Source organism: Lepus europaeus, chromosome X, assembly GCF_033115175.1.
Source record: "Lepus europaeus isolate LE1 chromosome X, mLepTim1.pri, whole genome shotgun sequence".
NCBI lineage: Eukaryota > Metazoa > Chordata > Mammalia > Lagomorpha > Leporidae > Lepus > Lepus europaeus.
The window spans coordinates 115416746-115436919 of NC_084850.1; the positions used below are offsets into that span (position 1 = coordinate 115416746).

Consider the following 20174-nt stretch of genomic DNA (forward strand, 5'->3'; position numbering starts at 1 on the left):
AACTTTACTCCTTCTGAATTTGAATTTTTATGTATAACAAATTAAGTATGTATTGATCAAGATGATATATGTAAAGCAACATTATAAAAAGGCACTAATATTTTATACTTAATAATATAATTAGCTATGTTAATATTTATCTTGTTGAGGCCGGCGCCGTGGCTCACTTGGTTAATCCTCCACCTGTGGCGCTGGCATCCCATATGGGCTCTGGGTTCTAGTCCCGGTTGCTCCTCTTCCAGCCCAGCCCTCTGCTGTGCCCCAGGAAGGCATTGGAGGATGGCCCAAGTGCTTGGGCGCCTGCACCCGCATGGGAGACCAGAAAGAAACACCTGCCTCCTGGCTTTGGATTGGCGCAGCGCCTGCCGTGGCGGCCATTTGGGGGGTGAACCAACGAAAGGAAAATCTTTCTCTCTGTGTCTCTCTCTCACTGTCTAACTCTATCTGTCAAATAAATTTAAAAAAATTTATCTTGTTAAAGAAGCTACATGAGACCATACCAAAGTAAAATATTAAAGTAAAATATTAGCAGTTAATTCATTGGAGACATATTTTCCTGTGTTAAAGGCAACAGAGGAAGAGAGGATATCTAGTAAAGATGCTTGAAGTTGAAACTCGTATTTAGTGCTGTTTATACAGCAGATGCATAAAATTTTGCACATAATGTCAAGGTTTCTGTGCTGCCTTCAAGGCCTGTCTAAAAATCACTCTTTGTACATTTAATTGAAAAGTATAAAAATATTGTTTTACTGCCCGTTTTTCACTTAAAAGCTTCTGGAACAACCCTCTTCAAATGGCCTCCTATTCAGCTTTTGATGAAGGTCATTGAATCTGTTTAAAAGATTTCTGAATATATGCTTTCAAAGGATTGTGTCTTAGTCCATTTTCTGTTGCTATAATAAAATACCTGAGATACGGTGACTTATAGGGAAAGAAAATTATTTAGCATACAGTTCTAGAAACCCAAGAGCATGGCACTGGAATCAGTTCAATTTCTGGTGTGATTTTAATGGTAGAAGGAGGAAGGGCAAGTGGGCACATGTAGAAGTGGGGAAACAGAAGAGGAAACCTTGCTCTGTAACCAAATAATACAGTCCCCTGGAGAGAATGTTAACTCATTATGTCCTACAAGCTCACTACTGGGGCTCTGCTTCCATGGCTGAATACTGCTCAACAGACCCCACTTCCCAACACTCCCACATTGAGGATTGAAGTATCAGGTGCGTTTTGGTGGGGACAAACCATGTTCAAACCATAACAGACTCATGTACTCTGATGGCTGATGGAGAAGATATGCATACACAGGCAGATTAAAAAAAAAGTATGCATGAAAATGGTGTCATTTTCTTCTAGGAATGTATGAACATATATATATATATATACTACTGAGAACTAGATGTACAGACCAGTATTTCTGCAGAAAGTGGAGATGGTTACATTTTACCATGGGAAATATTCCGTTTCTTACAATTTTTCAAGAGTGTAGGGAATTTGTGGAAGTCAAAAGATTCAAAACAGGTTAAGTTAGATCTGAAAATTATCACTATTTCTATTTATCCACACTTGTCAATAAATGGAAGCCTTCAGTGTTATAATTGTGATTTACTGTGCATCATATAGATAATGCCGATGTTACCATTGCCATGTATATGTGACCTGTGGGAATAACACATTTAAATAAGAATGTATTTTGTGATGCTACAGGATTTTTCATTTAAGAATATAGTCTAAAATCTGTTGTTTATCCTCCATTATTTCTCAGACTGATTAAAAGCATCTACTCAATGATTATGTTGTGATTTAAAGATAAATAGATATTCTTAGTGCATACATCCATCTCTTATGGAAAAGCTATTATTATTATCTGTTTTCAAGAGAAGCAATGGCAATTTCATACTGAAAAATAATACAAGAACAAATTTCTTTGCCAGGGTATATCAGAATGGTTATTCTGACCCAAATAAATAAAATATGAAATTTCCCAGTTTTAAATATATCATAGACAGACTTATCTATTGGATATGATTAATATGATTGTATTGACAATAATTCAACAATAGGCTTTGGCTTTGAAAAAAAAATTTTTAGTAACTCAAGATTGATTATCTTTCTGTCCATTTGACTCAATACTAATTTGTAGCTGAGGAAAAAAGATAATTTTAGAAGCATGAATTCTGTAAAGCTGTTCTTAATACATTTTTACTGTAAAAACATGGCTTAAAAATCCTTGGGGATTTTTTCTTTCAGTATGTATATTTAAGCCATGAAGAGTATCATTTGCATTTTTATTTGAAATTTCTCGACTTTGGATGAAAAGAGGTACTAGAAACTTTGGGGTTTTAGGATCCTCCTGCCTTAAGAACTCACATATTTGGCCGGCACCGCGGCTCAATAGGCTAATCCTCCACCTGCGGCGCCAGCACACGGGGTTCTAGTCCCGGTCTGGGCGCTGGATTCTGTCCTGGGTGTCTCTCTTCCAGGCTAGCTCTCTTCTGTGGCCAGGGAAGGCAGTGGAGGATGGCCCAAGTGCTTGGGCCCTGCACCCCATGGGAGACCAGGAGAAGCACCTGGTTCCTGCCTTCGGATCAGCGTGGTGTGCCGGCCGCAGTGCGCCAGCCGCGGCGGCCACTGGAGGGTGAACCAACGGCAAAAGGAAGACCTTTCTGTCTCTCTCTCTCTCTCACTGTCCACTCTGCCTGTGGGGGGGGGGGGAAAGAGCTCACATATTTATCAAATATGTTTTCTGGGCTCTTAATTTGTACAGCCTTTGCTACATTCTGGGATGGAAAGGTAATAGAATCATACCTCTAATCATCATGAAGCCTCCCCTGTGAGGGGAGTAGGCCCATGTTGGAGGATGTAGATGTTGCAAAGGAGGGAATAGTCATTTCTGTTTGGAGGGTGAGGATGTGGGGAAAGGCTCCGAAAAAGTTTTCATAAGAAATTGTAGCTAATCATTTATTTCAATTATTTTAGAATGTATATTGATTATAGGGATACATATAATATTCCATTTATTCAGATTATTTTTTCTGCAATGTCTTTATTAATGCTTGAATTTCAAGTGACTTGATTATAGCGAGTATTTTTCAGATATAATTTTAATTTGAATGCCAAATGTCAACATCACTCATGTTTAATTTTGCAAATAAATTTATTTCTAGGTTCAAAATAACACTAACATATAAAAATGAATGTTATTTTGGTTGTAAGATATGAATTATGTATAAAATTGCCATGTGATTCTTAATATTTTTTAATTTTATGTTTTAGATGAAAGAGAAGATGTTCAAAAGAAAACATTCACAAAATGGATAAATGCACAATTTTCTAAGGTAAGAATCTTCTGTTACTTCTCTTTCAAAATATAATTTGCAGAATTTTTAAAATGGGCTATATACCTGTATATTTTAAATGTCAATATTATTTTTCTCATAGTATCATGTTATTTTAGCTGTGCAAATCTGGGACTATTACACTGACTTTTAGTTAAGGGATAAGCAGCAAAATATATGGTGAAGAGAAGTTTCAATGTTATATCTTTCACATCTCTGCAAGTAGTAGGGAATTCACATGCGGGCGTAACACTGCCAGATAGAGACTAGCTGTGTGCATTTCAAAATCTACTTTCTTCTCTGTATGTATACATTTTTGGTCTTCCCTTACTGATGTGGGACAATGTAATTGAGCTCTTCTTTCACATATTAATTTTGTTAAATAAATATTCAATCTATGGCACATTAAAAAAATGTCTCTGGCTCTTGATAGTATTAATTTCTTTAATAACATGAGTGGGAGATTCTACCAGTAATCTACCAAGTAGCAAGAGTATGTCATATATTAGAAGAAAATATAAGAAACTTTCATTGTTGTGAAAATTATGGTTTTTGTCCAATTTGGTCTTTACCAAGTTCAAGAAAACTTAATAGAACTGCTTTGGATCTATTCGGCCTCTATAACATAAAACATATTTCAAATAATTTAAAATGGCAAATCCACCTTCTTTTCTGCAGGCAGCAATCTATATTCTTAATAATATTTATTTTGCAAACAGAACATGACTCACGATCGATAGCAGAACTCTAGGTAATTATACCTCAACACAAAGTAAGATTTTTCTCATCTTGAAAACTAGCATTAAGGATGTAATATAAAGAAGTTTGCTTGGATTTCAGAATTATAAGGGCTGGATTTACATTCAGTCATACTGGATCTGGGTAAATCAATCAAATGTTTTGGAAGTCATTTTCCTTATCTTCCCACCACGTGTGTGTGTGTGTGTGTGTATTATATGCTTATGCTGAGTACCTATTGATAAATCCAGATAATAGGAATATAAATTTAATAAAATATGATCACTATATGCAAGGCTTTAAGAGTTACAAAATTGTGATGCTGGATATTTTGCCTTGTTTGTTATGAGGATGTAGACTCATTATGAGGAAAAATTCCTAGCACAATGTCTAAAACTCTTAATCAGTATGAATTACTCTCTCCATGATCTGTCTCATTTTGTGAAAATCTTGGTAGTGGATCCAAAGCAATCCACCAGAACTTGCAGTCTCAAAAATTTCCTTTGCTTTTACAAAAGGTTTTAGAATATCATTCATTTTATGTGGTGATATTTGATAGCAGAATTTACCAGGCATTCTTTTAATATGTTGATAAGACTTAAAACTTACTGAATTTTAATTAATATTTTTAGGATAGAAATTTACAGTTCTCAGAATATTTACAAAATGAAGGTATATGTGTGGTTTAATTGCTGTATGTACTATCTATTGAAATTTTCTTAATTTTAGAATTTTGAAACACAAAATACAGAAAAATCAGATTTGTAAGAATTGTAAACCTGTTTTCTGAAATAAAAATGTAACAATATTCTGGACTTTTACATTAAACCAATGAGCCATTTTTATAAGGTGTGTAAACATGACAAACATTGTGAGTTCTCATTCCCACACATCTAAATAGATCTTCACTTACACTGATATTTTCTTACACTGATATTTTCAAGTATCATTTAACACAACTCACCTGCTAATATACAAACCAAACTTTGATATCCTATCTTCTATGAATACATTGTTTATACCACCTAATAGCAGTTGGATATACTATTCCTTGTGCTTACAAATGCCCATATCTTGATAGCTGTGGAAAAAAAAAATCAAATACTTGATTGCATTAACTCCTTCCCCAAATATTTTCATCCTATAATAATTCAACTTTCACAGATTTTCTTTATAAACAGTTGTAAATGGTCTCCATGAACTTGTACAATTAGTTCAGGAGAGTCACCATTCTTTCAAATACAGAAGTTCCTAAGTTCCATTATCAAGCATATCCTAGGTATAAGGAATATAAATAAATGCAAAGTTAAAGAAGAAAACTTATTTTGGGGTCAAATGTGTGTGTGTGTCTGTGTGTGTGTTTACTTTTAAGTTTTAGAATATGAATTATGTCTTCTTCATAACATCTTATTCATTTATATTAGAACATCAAGATTACATAATTTTTAGAAGCTTTTACAGATAATGGGAATTGAGAAAACTAGCTGATTCAGTTTAAGCTACTTGTTGATAGTAAAAGATAAATATAATTTGGAGATTTACATTTGACCCTTATTGATTGCAACAGTGTACAGCTTTTAGCAGAATTCTAGGCCTGGAGGACAAACAAGATTAATTGAAGTTGAATCTCCTGATTTTATGGAGCCTACACGATTATTTTGGAAATGTTGACTAATTAGTAAATGGAGTGAAACCTGAGTACTTTTATGTGGGTAGTCTAAGTAGTCAGTCCTCTGGGCTAAAGGGAATCTGGACACTATGAAGAAAGATCTAACATGGAACCCACCAAAGGCAAGAATTTTTGTTTTCTTAAACCCCAGTGCACTAAATAAATACAATAAATATGCTTGGTCAATTAAACTGGTGCTATGTTCAGACAAAAGAAAATGTCTGAAAGGAAAATGTTTTATTGAAGAAGAATAAAAAATAGAAAGCAATGACAAGTTATTTTCAGTGTGGTAAATGAGACACAGATGCATACATACATACAATAATAAACATGAATATAAGTAAAAGATTTATCAGTGAGGTATACACATATAGATTTATATAATATTTGTAAAATATGGGGAGATCACAAAATAGTTCCTTTTTATTTTGAAAATATATAGAAGGTATATTTTAAGGAAATGAATATGATTGAATATATCCTTATCATTTTGGTGTCCTTTGAAGCCAAATGTGCCTTTGTAGTAAATCCAGCTGATTTTTTTTTTATTTTCCTTGTAACATTACAAAGTAAGTCCTATCTCTTTTTCAAAATAAGTCTTCTATTAACCTTCAGTTCCCAAAATTTCTACAACAATGTGATTTATCACATCTATTCTGTAAAGATAAGTGAACAGTATTTATCTCCACATAAACACAAAGCCATCTGTAGATAAGATTAATTCAAGGTAAACATTCTTTCCATGTAATTTGTCGATATATTGTAATCCTAAAAATGTTTAGTGTTTACTGCATGATACATGTAACTTATATCATAAATATATTAATCATTTACATAGCCTGGTTAAAGGAAAGTATAGTTTAGTATAGTTTTGAAATCATAATGAAAAATTAACTTTGTCATGAAACTTGTTTGAAATCATGTTTGAAGAAAAAAATGTGAGAAAAAAATATTTACTGTTAGGTCAATTGGAAGACACAAATACTCCATTTCCCAATATTTTTATGATAATTTTGATCTTATATTGAACTTAGTCACTATTGTTGTTTGCATCCTTTAACTCCACCAGTCTGAGTCATCTCAATGTAGTGTACAGCTTTTTATTTGACTTAAAAATCCAGGATTCGCCCTCTCAGGATAACAGTGTCATCAGATAGAATTAACTACTATTACATACTTTCCCCCAAGGTTTCCTAATAATTTATCTTCTAGCCAGCATGATGAGCATGGCATAATGCAAGTAAACACTGAAATCTTGATTGAGAAAGCCAGATTTGTTTGCAGTATTCTGCAATTTAGGCAAAACATTGTATCCACACTTTAATCAATTTTGCAAAAAAGGTAAACTTAACATTGAAATTTCCTGAATCTTAATTTCCTCATATGTCCAGATCTACCTGCAACAAAGCATCTATGATAAGGTCATAATGATGGGTAAGACATATAAGTGTAAGATATTGTCATTTCATCATTTTCTGAATTGAAGGAATCATACATTTATGTAAATTAACTACTGATTTTCTCCTTCCTATTTACTTTTATGATTTCCCCTGCTGTCATCTGGAATTCTTGGGAACATGACATTTAAGTTATAATTGTTGTGTTCCTAACTCTGCAATTTCATGATGCTGTTGAATTGAAGATGGATTTTAATTCCACACCATAATTAATGACTCATTTTTCTTTATTTCTCTAACTTGGATAACTCTGTTCCTACAGGAACTAGTACCTCCAAAAATCTTATTTTTAAGAAATTAATTCTCAATCAGCGACACTTTACATTTTCGTCTTCCCCACATACATTCCCAAGGTCCAAGTAGGTTCCAAGATAGAGTAACAAAGGGCTTGGTTATCAATCAATCCATTCTGGTCCCAGCTGATACACTTAATGACTAAATGAATAACAAGGCTATGTAAAGGATAGCTGGTCCCATAATGCAGTGCCTTGCTGGGAACAGATGGTTTTGCAATGATGGACAACCCTCTGCTTGGTGTCTGATGTGTTCAGCCATTTAAATGGGATGTCCCTGAGCACCATCTGGCAGCTCTGTGATGGATTAGGATGTTGGCCTTCATAACTTCATTCCTTCCCCTGTGTTTGAGGAAACTCATTAAATCTTAGTTTGATCTCATATCCCCACTTTCCTGAAACTTACTCCTGTATCCTGTTCAACTGGCATTATATAAGGGACCAAGGCCTTTTATGAACCTAGATTTTTAGAACTAAAATTTTACATGGGTGGATCTTCTGGGTGCCTGCTCATTTCTTTCTTGACCATGGTTTTGGCTCTCATTTTGTCATGAAAAAGGGAGAATAGAACATTGTGTTTTATCATCCTGCTACACTCTCCATATCAACTCATATTCTCAATACATACACATAAATACACATTCTCAGTAAGCATGCTATATATTTGATCTGAATTTAATTTTCTCCTGTTATATGAGGAAGATACAAGGACATAGTACCACAACATTGTTTCAATTGAAAGAGATACAATATGTATGTATCTTTCTTTCCTTTGCACAAGCTCTCAATTTGCATACCATAAACAAATTTATGAAATCCACTATTACGTACCTGATTTAATAGAGGTAGTAAAGTAGAGCTATGGTGCCATGGAATGTTCACCATTGATATGCACTGACTTTGACGCCCTATCTTCCAGTTTGGTTTCTGGAAGCATTAAATCACTAGAGAAGATGAAAGAGCAGTGAACTCTGTCTCTGGATGATACTGAGCAGCCTGGACAAGGCTTTTGTAATTCATGACTTCCTTAGTACTATGGTTGTTGAGATATAAATGTTTAAATAGAAAATTATAGAAATCTTCATGTCTGAAACAGTGAGGAGTCAGGCCCTTTTGTTGCTGTATATCCTCATATTAACAATGTTATTGAGAGTTATAGTTTTATGGTGAGTTGCTCCAGTGACCTAATGGAGGCAGTATTCAAGATGACTAAAGTGAAGAGTATAGGTTACTTGCTCAAAGAAAATGAAAGAGATGAAGTTGGAGTGCAGGAAACTGGGCCCTGAACTGGGCCTTTGTGATAACTATTTCACCCATCAAATATCTCCATTTTCTTAGGACATATCATAAAATTAATATTCGGTGAACAGTGTGGAGAGGGTTTGGGGACAATGAAATCTTGAAAATAGGAGGTGTTGTATATTTCCAATACTAGCAGAGGCTTTTAGCCACCTTTGAATGCTTAGTAACCACAATACATAATCATTCTTTAGGAAGCTTTTTGGTTTATTCTTTCTGTGAGATTTCTAATATGCTGAGGGAAGTTACAGAGTTTTCATTACAATCTAAATGTAATGTTCTTAGTTGTGAATATAACTTTTATCTTCACTATTCCTAAAAAGTTTTTATCTGAGAAGTCATTTAAATATGTATTTAAAATAATTTTATGAGAAACACAAAACATTGCTTTATGGTATATAGACTTCCTGGCATGTACACTTCGTGTAAATTTGACTTGTAGAAATAATGTATCTGTGTTTGAAATCAAGATAATTATGCTAACTGGTTTAATCCACTGAGAACTGTTCCCTTGAATGTTTTCCTGAATCTAATCTTTGCAAAGTACCCAAATAACAAAGAATATCATTCAGTTAGTGAAAGGAAAATTAGATTGTGATAGGCCTCCCTGTTTTCAATGAAAAGTAAATAATTCATTGTTTATAGTGTGGAATATTCTCAGAAGTAGATTTTTTAATCAGACCACTGTTAACTAGGACCTTCATCGTTCTACTTAGTGTTAGAAAGTACACATTATACATTCTAAGTTACTATGTTTGGAAGCATCTTATGAGAAAATTGGAATTGCTCACTGCAATACCTATATAGTTTGGAGTGGGCTGAATAGCAAGCATATTTAACTTGCAAATGTAAATATTTACCGATTAGCGTGATTGCTGATAGTAACAAGCTATTCTCTGTAGCTTATAGGAAAATGCATTATTTATTTTATTTATTCTGTTGTATGGCCTTATGTAACACTCCAGCAAATCAATACATATACATTGATTTTAGTAATTTTTTTAGAAAGAGTAGCTGGCACTCTGGTACCATCTCACCACAGAAATATTGTTTATAAAATAATCTTTCAGCATTCACCCAATACTGTATCTACTGAGAGCCAACTAACTGTGTGTAAGACCTAGTTAGTACACTGATGAAGCCACAATGCATCATGGTTTTTCCTCTCTAAGAAATTGTCATCTGAAGGAGGGAACAATTACATGAAAATAACTAAAACAAAACACATTTTTAAAGTAAACTACAGTGTTTCGGGAATGTAGAAGAAAGAATGACTAATTGCTTGGAGAAGAGGACAACTTTTGAAAGATGGTGACATTCTATTTAATATTGTCCATGCAGGACAATATAAAGAGAGATAAAGGCAACAGGAATTGCAGGTAGAAATGTGGAGTGATGAATGTAGTTTGTGTTGTCAAGTGGGTAACACCCAAGGAAATCTGTAGGAGTGGAGGATAGAGGTTTTGGAAGGAAGCACCAAGCCATCCCCAAATAATTATATTGTTTTGGGGCTGGCTGGGCCAACAATGAATCATTAGTTGAATTGTATTATCATTCAACATTTGGTTGGAAAATGTGAGGTTCTAAAACCCCAGATAATGAAAAAGTAATTGTACTGCCCTACTGCTGCTAATCCTTCATGCAAAATTGAGTCTGTAGCCCACACTTAACATTTAAGAAATAGATATATAGATTTAAAATGATAAAGCAAGTGTGTTACATTATATATACATACATATGTATATATAATAATGTACATACATATGTATATATAATGATATGCATATATGTATAATGAGATATATATGTGTGTGTATATAGATAGATAGGTAGATAGATAGATATCACTCAGAGAGTTACAGCACAATGCATCAGAATCACCTAGAGAGTATGTTAAAATATGGATTGCTGGGGTGGGACAAAAGAATTTGGATTTCTAAAATGTTCCCAGGTGATGTTGATACCATTGGTCTCAAAAATCACACTTTCAGAACCACTGCTATAGAATATCATCCATTTAATTAGGTCTGTAGAATGGAATGTTTGAGTAAGCTCTACTACGTAATTTACTGAACACTCAAGTGGGAGATCACATTTATCTTTTTCCAGCTGGAAATCACTATATTCGGTTTAAGTTGGGATCTATTTGGTGGGGATTATACTGAGGGGCAGGTGTCTGCCCCAGTATTGAAGAAGCTACTTAGCATGTCCACATCCCCTATCAGAGTGCTTATGTTCCAGTCGTGATTTCAACTTCCTGTTGATGCAAACCTTGAGAAACAGTAGGTAGTGGCTGAAGTGGTTTGTCTCTGCTACCCAATTGGAAGACCAATATTGAATTTTTGGCTCTTGAATTGACCCTGGCCTAGCCACAGCTGTTACGGGCATTTGCCGAGTGAACCAACAAATGAGAGAACTCTCTTTGTCTTTCTCTGCCTTTCAAATAAATTAACAAAAGTTTTTGAAATCAACATGAGAGTTTCGCAGGCGTGGAAAGCCAAGACACTCTGGCAAAAAAAAAAAAAATGACCTAAATGAAAGATCTCTGTGAGTGAGATCCCAGTGGAAAGAACGGGCCATCAAAGAAGGAGGTACCTTTCTCTGAAGGGAGGAGAGAACTTCCACTTTGACTATGGCCGTGTCTAAATAAGATCAGACTTGGCGAACTCTAGTGGATTCCATAGCCTTGGCAGCTCATGACAAGAGCCTCGGGTGATTACTGATGTCATAAATAAGAGTGTCAATTGTTAAATCAACAATGGGAGTCGCTGTGCACCTGCTCCCCATGTAGGACCTCTGCCCTTAATGTGTTGTACTATGAGAATTAATGGTAAAACTATTACTCACACAGTACTTTATACTTTGTGTATCTGTGTGGGTGCAAGCTGTTGAAATCTTTACTTAGTATATACTAAGTTGATTTCCTGTATACAAAGATAATTGAAAATGAATCATGATGAAGAATGGGATGGGAGAGGGAGTGGGAGATGGGATGGTTGCAGGTGGAAGGGAGGTTATAGGGGAAAAGCTGCTATAATTCAAAAGTTGTACTTTGGGAATTTATATTTATTAAATAAAAGTTGAAAAGAAAAATTTTTTTTTCAAAAAAATGAAGAAATCGGGCTGGTGTTAAAAGACTCAAAACCTGTTGGTCACATACCTGTTTATTATATAAAGTCTTCTTACGTTACTAGGCTTAAAATATGTATCTGATATAGACATATATATGGATACGTAAATATATACATGCATGTATGTTTATGAAAAATGTTCAAATACTTCATAGAATATGCATTACGAAAAAACTGTGCATGTATTTAAAAATATTTTGTACTGAGTTAATTCATTTTCCATGAATTCTTGGAAGCTCCCCTCATTTGTATGTGTAAAATTTTTTTAAAAAGATTTATTCATTTATATGAAAGAGTTACATACACACAGAGAATCTTACATTTCCTGGTTCACACACTAAATGGCTACAACAGCCAGGGCTGGGCCAAGCTGAAGCCAGGAGCCTAGAACTCCTTCCAGGTCTTCCATATGGATTACAGGGGCCCAATTACTTGGCCAAGTACTTGGCTGGGACTCAAACTGGTGCTCTTATGGGATGCATGCATCAGAGGTGGTAGCTTAACACATTGCACCACACCATCCCCTTTCTTTTTTTTTTTTTTTTGTAAAAATTTAAATTCCTAATTTTTTGTGTTACATAAGCAAATTGGTGATGGAGAAAGGAAACGATAAAACTGAACTCAAAATTGGAAAAAAATAGCCCATCTAGACATTAATACTGGCTCCATTTCCATCTTTTGTTTCATTGTATTCATATCACAGGCAATGATGTTTTTCTTACTAATAAAGCATTTCCAATGGATATTCAGTTTCTTTCGATCTCTCTTTTGTTATTTTCTTTGCTTCAGCAGAAGAATTTCATTTTAGTGACTGAGGTTCTTCCTCTGTACTTCATTTAATGAGTTATATCTGGACCTAATCAGAGTTCATTTGAGTTCCTAAAATTTTATATCAAATCATGATCAGGGTAGCCAAAACACAAAGAATTAAAGTCAAGTCTGACATTAAACTGTTGTTGTAAGTTCAGTTTTAGAAACCTCTCTTATAATGCAAGCAGAGGGCAGAGTGGTAAATTTCTTGGAAAATAAAAGGCAGAGTATAGTTTAAAAGGTGTTTGCTTATTCTTATTCTAATTCTAGCCTCAGTGTCATGATCACAATTCTGTGCATAGCAGAAAGTAACAGTAAATGTAGAAAAAGGAGGATCAATAAATAAGCAATCACTTTGAGTGTTGTGCAGAATTATGGCCAACTGATGAATGGAGACTAGCAGACCTCTTAATTACAAATGTGACTGAACTCACTTCTTGCTTTACTATTAGCTTCTTTTAATGAAAATAAATGAAAGTTGTACACATATTTGCTAAATGTTTTGTTCTTTGATTTCTTTGACTTGGCAACCAAGTTTTTCTAGGTATATGGCCCAGGGACGGTACTTTTTATAAGAATGGGTCCTATTATTCAAATTACCTACAGCTATTGTGTCAGGCAGAGAATAAATATTTTGAATATTATATCTATTAAATAAATCCTTAACAAAGAATCATTTTTATTTAAAGAAGCATGCTTTGACAGAAATATACATGAAGTCTACTTTCATTAACTTAGTATTTATTTTGTACCTCTTACATTTCAGGTGTTTTAGATTATTGAATATAGCAGTTACTAGGTGAAATCCCTATAATCATAAGGCTCTGTAAGCCAGGTGACTCAAAGGAAGGAAGAAAACATTTAGCAAACGGCCTGCCAATCTATATTTGTTTGTCAACTTTTTTTGGTCTCGCTCTCTGTCTGCAATCAGAATATATAATTTTGGATAGTGACAACTGCTAAGAGGCAAAAAAAAAATAATCCAAGTAAGTGGATAATAGGAATGTTAGAGTTTGGTTATTATTTTATGTAGTCTTTTGGAGGGACTCCCCAAAGACAGACAGATAGATACACAGATAAAACCTGAAGGAAGTGAATCTTGCAGATATCTAGGAGAAAGTTTCAGGCAGATGGAAGAAAATGTTTAAAGGCTCTGAGGAGGGAGTATGTGTTGGAGGCACAGGAAGAGGGTTCAGGTGACTCCATATGCAGATTGAGAGAGTAGGAAAAAGCAGTTTTAACTTAAGCAAATGGAAATATGGCTTGGATATTTACTAGGATAAGATTATTGAAGGAGAGGATTTGGTAGCAAATAACATGTAAATTTCCCATGGGAAATCATTGAAAGAATTTTATTTTTAGTGAGTTTTCAGGGAGGGAAGGTATTTATTTTTAACTCCTGAAATTTAATCTCAAGAAGCAAAATAAAGCTATCTCGATTTTGGGGAAAAAACATGATGAGAGGAATGTCTCCATCTTTGTGTGTCCATGTGCTAACTTGATTTTTGCTTCTCTTACAATTGTCTAGTGTTAATGGCAATGAAGCAATGTGGACAAGATTGATTTATTTGTACTTTACTTCTTCATAGCACTTACTGTTAGGAACATATGTCAATTGCATTATAATTATTTTTTAAATATCTTTTGTGTCAATTAACTGACCTTCTTGAGGTCTGAACCTTGACATAAGGCTCACACACCACTTCTACCCAGGGCTAGTTACTGAACTGGACACTTAGAAGGCAGTCGTGAAATTATTTTTCAGTATGTAATTTACAAATATGCATTTGCAGCACTGAGTTAGAGATCCACATTTACAATTGCCTCCTGATCATGTACACCAAGCCATTGCAAAGTTCTGATATAAGGCTGTGATGATGTAAATGGGGAGGGATTCATTTAGATTGAAACAACAGGGTTCGTTTCATGATTGGAATGAAGGAAAAGAATGGACAAGGACTGAATTTGCTGCATGCAAAGCACTGTCTCAGAACACTAGGATGATAGAGATAGGAACAGAAACAGAAAAAGAAGAGAAAGACACATTTGGGGTTCTTGAAATGTTGAGTTTGACATGATTATGAGAGAGAGAATCAGTATGAGGGGCAAGCACTGGAGTCAGAAGCCTGAGTTTTAATTCCTAATTCATTTTTTAGTGTGTGTATACTTAAATAAATTATCAAACATTTCTAAGCCTCAACTTCCCTATCAAATATTTACTTATAAGACTAACAGATGTTCTGCATGCAAAGCATATAGAATCATGCTTGGCACATAACAAACATTCAATTAGTGTTAGTTATTTTTTATATTTTTTGTAGGACAAAAGAAATTGAAGCCCTATGAGAAAAATGCTTGAGGCTGGTATTTGTCTGTCTTTTTATTATTTTGATGAGTGAGCTATGAAAGCAAATGGATTTTGGTTATCCAGTGTTTTTGCTTAAAGGGCTGTGGAAATTGACTGCGTTTTAACAGGCAATGTGCAGAAAACTATGTTATCAGGTTTGGAAACATAGATTTATGATTGCACTTGCTAGGGTTAGTAGCAGAAACTAGGGAAATAGACTGGGGACCACAGAACAGAAGGCCAAGACTGGAGTGCTAGGGAACAAAAATATTTATAGAGCAAACCAAAGACAGAGACAAAGAAGAAAATTATAACAGAGCGCATCGAGAGGAAGGGTGTGGTTATCACTGTCAGAGGCCCAAGGAGTGAAATGTTCAAACAAGAATCAAGCCTGTTATTATACACATCACCTTTGGGAACAGTTTTTGTTGGCCCAGAATGCAGCTGTTCTCCAGATACTTCTCTTTTCCTCACTTCTGTTTGAAGCCTTGTGTCCTAGATCCTATATCACCATTTTCATTGGTTTACTATCTTGCTTTTGGGAAATTATAATTTCTGGTAGCTTCCTGTAACAGGGAGCAAAATTGATCACTTATTTTGAGATATTTTGACATAAAATCATTTATTCTATTATGCCACTCTGTTCATGTTGAAAAATATATTTCACCTTTTAGAGCAGTTTGAGATTCACAGGTATTTGGGTCCCTGTCATCCAGGCTCTGGATTTCAGCCTGTCCCACACTCCAGATGGTTGAAGTGCTGGAGAGTGAATAGGTGGATAGATATCTGTGTCTCTGTTGCTCTGCTTTTCAAATAAAATATAAATAAATCTTATTAAAATTGAGAGGAAGGAGTAAAGATTTCCCCTTATGGCCACTGCTACCACACACCTGTAACCCCCCAACTATCAGAGAGGTACATTTGTTACACCTAATAAACCTACATTGGCACATCATTATTTCTCAGAGTCTATACTTTCCATAGGGGTTAATTCTTGGTACTAAACAATTGATGGTTTTGGACAATGTATAATGACCTGTATCCACCATTATAGTATCATTTAGAGTAGTTTCACTGCCCTCCCCCCCCCCCCAAAAAAAAATCCTCTCAGCAACACCTATCCATCCCTGCCTTCTGCTTTACCATGGAAACTACTGATCTATTTACAGTCGTCATAGTTTTGCCTTTTCTACAATGTCTTATAGTTGGAATAATATTGTACCTAGCCTTTTCAGGCTCCTTTCATGAGTAATATGAACTTAATTCTTCCATGTCTTTTTATGGCTTGATGACCTATTTCTTTAAGGCACTAAATAATATTCCATTGTCTAGATGCATCAGAGTTTATTATCCATTCACCTATTAAGGACATGTTTTTGCTCCCAAGTTTGGGCAATTATGAATAAAACTCCTGTGAACATCCATTGTACAGGTTTGTGTGCAGCTATAAGTTTTAACCCCCTTAGAGTAAATATCAAGGGATATGATTGCTGGATCCTATGGTAAGAGTATGTTTAGTTTTATAAGAAACTTCCCATCTGTCTTCCAAAGTGGCTATACAATTTTGCATTACTACCAACAATGAATGAGAGTTCCTATGCTCCAAATCCTCACCAGCATTTTTTCAGTGTCCTCAATTGTGGCCATTTGTGTAGTGGGGTCTGATTATTGTTGGAATTTCCATTTCCCTGATCGCATATGATGTGAAGCATCTTTTGATAAGCTTATTTCTAACATGTATGTCTCCTCTAGTGAGGTATGTTTTAAGATCTTTGGCTCATTTTTGTAGTCTGTATGGTTTCTTGTTAAGTTTTAAGAGTTTGTTATATATTTTGGATAATATTGCTTTATAGGCTCTGTCTTTGCAAATGTTTCTCCCAGCCTGTGGCTTGTGTTTTCATTATCTTGACAGTGTCTTTCATAGAGGAAACATTTTTAGTTTTAAGAAAATCCAGTTTACCAATTCTGTTATTCCTGGGTTGTGCTCTTGATGTTGTACTGAAAAAATCAACACCAAGATCCAAGCACATCTGGACTGGTTTCCTATGCCTTATTGTTGAAGTTTTATAGTTTTGTGTTTCACATTTAAGTCTGCATGAGTTGGAGTTCTAAGATGCTTGGAACATATATATATATATATATTATATATGTATATATATAATATAATATATATATGTGTGTGTGTGTGTGTGTGCCAGGGGATTTATAAAGAAAATTGATTCATGTGATTATGGTGGGAACTTTTACACACACACACGCACACACACACACAGATAGATAGATAGATAGTTAAATGCCGGGGGGTTATTAAGAGAATTGGTTCATGTGATCATGGTGTCTAAGAAATCCTATGGCAGGCAATCTGCAAGCTTCATACTCTGGGATGTTGGTATTGTAGCTCAGTCCACAGAATCAAAGGCCTCAGAATCAGGGAAGCTGATGGTGCAATTCTTAGTCTGAATGAAAGCCTGAGAACTCAATGGCCCAGTGGCATAGATCCTGGAGTCCAAATGCCAGATATACTTGAATTATGATATCCAAGGCAGCAGAAAGAGAACCATCCTGGGTCTCAAAAGGAGACCAAATATCCCGTGTTTTTATATTGGGCCCCAGCCATTTTCTTGTGCCTACCCACATTGAGGGCAGATCTTCCCTGCCTAGTTCTCTCATACTCACATGCTAATCTCTTTTTAAAACACCTTTACTCTGGGTATTCTTCAGTCCCATCAAGTTCACACCTAAAAGTAACCTGAATATAGTCTGTGATCTGATCCATTTTGTTTTAATTTTGGAGAAGATACCATATCTGAATATATATACTTTTTTTTTTTTTGCAAGTAGACATCCTGTTGTTCCAGCATCGTTGGCTGGAAAGGCTATCTTTTTTTTTCCATTTTCAATTCTCTTTATATACAGAAGATCAGTTTAGTATATATTAGGTAACGATTTCAACAGTTTGCCCCATATAGCAACATAAAGTGAAAAAAACTACCATTGGAGTACTAATTGTAGCATTAAATAACAATGTACAGCACATTAAAGACAGAGATCCTACATGATATTTTTTTAAAATTAATTTTCTATGCCATTTCCAATTTAGCACCAGGTTGTTTTTTTTCATTTCCAATTCTCTTTATATACAGAAGATCAATTCAGTATATAATTAGTAAAGACCTCATCAGTTTGTACCCACACAGAAACACAAAGTATAAAAAATACTGTTTCAGTACTAGTTATAGCATCACTTCACATTAGACAACACATTAAGGACAGATCCCACATGGGATGTAAGTACACAGTGACTCCTGTTGCTGACTTAACAATTTGACACTCCTGTTCATGGCGTCAGTAATCTCCCTAGGCTCTAGTCATGAGTTGCCAGGGCTATGGAAGCCTTTAGAGTTCGCTGACTTTGATCTTATTCCGATAGGGTCATAGTCAAAGTGGAAGTTCTCTCCTCCCTTCAGAGAAAGGTACCTCCTTCTTTGATGGCCCCGTTCTTTCCACTGGGATCTCACTCACAGAGATCTTTCATTTAGGTCTTTTTTTTTTCCATGATATCTTGGCTTTCCATGCCTATAATACTCTCATGGGCTCTTCAGCCAGATCCGAATGCCTTAAGGGCTGATTCTGAGGCCAGAGTGTTGTTTAGGACGTCTGCCATTCTATGAGTCTGCTGTATATCCCACTTCCCATGTTGGATCTTTCTCTCCCTTTTTGATTCTATCAGTTAGTATTAGCAGACACTTGTCTTGTTTGTGTGATCCCTTTGACTCTTAGACCTATCAGAGCCATCAATTGTGAACTGAAATTGATCACTTGGACTAGTGAGATGGCATTGGTACATGCCACCTTGATGGGATTGTGTTGGAATCCCCTGGCACATTTCTAACTCCACCATTTGTGGCAAGTACGATTGAGCATGTCCCAAATTGTACATCTCCTCCCTCTCTTTTTCCACTCTTAAATTTAACAGGGATCACTTTTCAGTTAAAATTTAAACACCTAAGAATAATTTTGTGTTAATTACAGAGTTCAACCACTAGTACTAGAACAACAACAACAACAACAACAACAAATACTAAAAAGGATAAAGTATTACATTGTACATCAAGAGTCAGGACAAGAGCTGATCAGTTCATTGTTTCTTATAGTGTCCATTTCACTTCAACAGGTTTGCCCTTTGGTGCTCAGTTGTCGCTGATCAGGGAAAACAAATGATATTTTTCTCTTTGGGACTGGCTTAATTCACTCAGCATGATGTTTTCCAGATTGCTCCATCTTGTTGCAAATGACCGGGTTTCGTTGTTTCTTACTGCTGTATAGTATTCTATGGAGTACATGTCCCATAATTTCTTTATCCAGTCTACTGTTGATGGGCATTTGGGTTGGTTCCAGGTCTTAGCTATTGTGAATTGAGCTGCAATAAACATTAATGTGCAGATGGCTTTTTTATTTGCCAAATTAATTTCCTTTGGGTAAATTCCAAGGAGTGGGATGGCTGGGTTGTATGGTAGGGTTATGTTCAGGTTTCTGAGGAATCTCCAGACAGACTTCCATAGTGGCTTACCCAGTTTGCATTCCCACCAACAGTGGGTTAGTGTCCCTTTTTCCCCACATCCTCTCCAGCATCTGTTGTTGGTAGATTTCTGAATGTGAGCCATTCTCACCGGGGTGAGATGGAACCTCATTGTGGTTTTGATTTGCATTTCTCTGATTGCTAGTGATCTTGAACATGTTTTCATGTGTCTGTTGGCCATTTGGATTTCCTCTTTCGAAAAATGTCTATTGAGGTCCTTGGCCCATCTCTTAAGTGGGTTGTTTGTTTTGTTGTTGTGGATTTTCTTGATTTCTTTGTAGATTCTGGTTGTCAATCCTTTATCTGTAGTATAGTTTGCAAACATTTTTTCCCATTCTGTTGGTTGCCTCTTCACTTTCCTGACTGTTTCTTTTGAAGTACATAAACTTCTCAATTTGATGCAATCCCAAATCTTAATTTTGGTTTTGACTGCCTGTGCTGCTGGAGTATTTTCCAAGAAGTCTTTGCCTGTACCTATATCTTGCAGGGTTTCTCCAATGCTCTCTAATAATTTGA

At 35.3% G+C, this 20174-nt stretch overlaps 1 protein-coding gene across 8 annotated transcripts in view; it reads left to right on the forward strand.

The window, feature by feature from the left end:
- Window positions 1–20174, forward strand: part of DMD (dystrophin) — a 2142101-nt gene that overhangs the window by 183255 nt on the left and 1938672 nt on the right. For all 8 annotated transcript variants that reach the window (XM_062183372.1, XM_062183374.1, XM_062183379.1 and 5 more), the window contains exon 2: window positions 3274–3335. In XM_062183372.1, the coding sequence (XP_062039356.1) occupies window positions 3274–3335 (62 nt within the window). The remainder of the gene's footprint in view (window positions 1–3273; window positions 3336–20174) is intronic.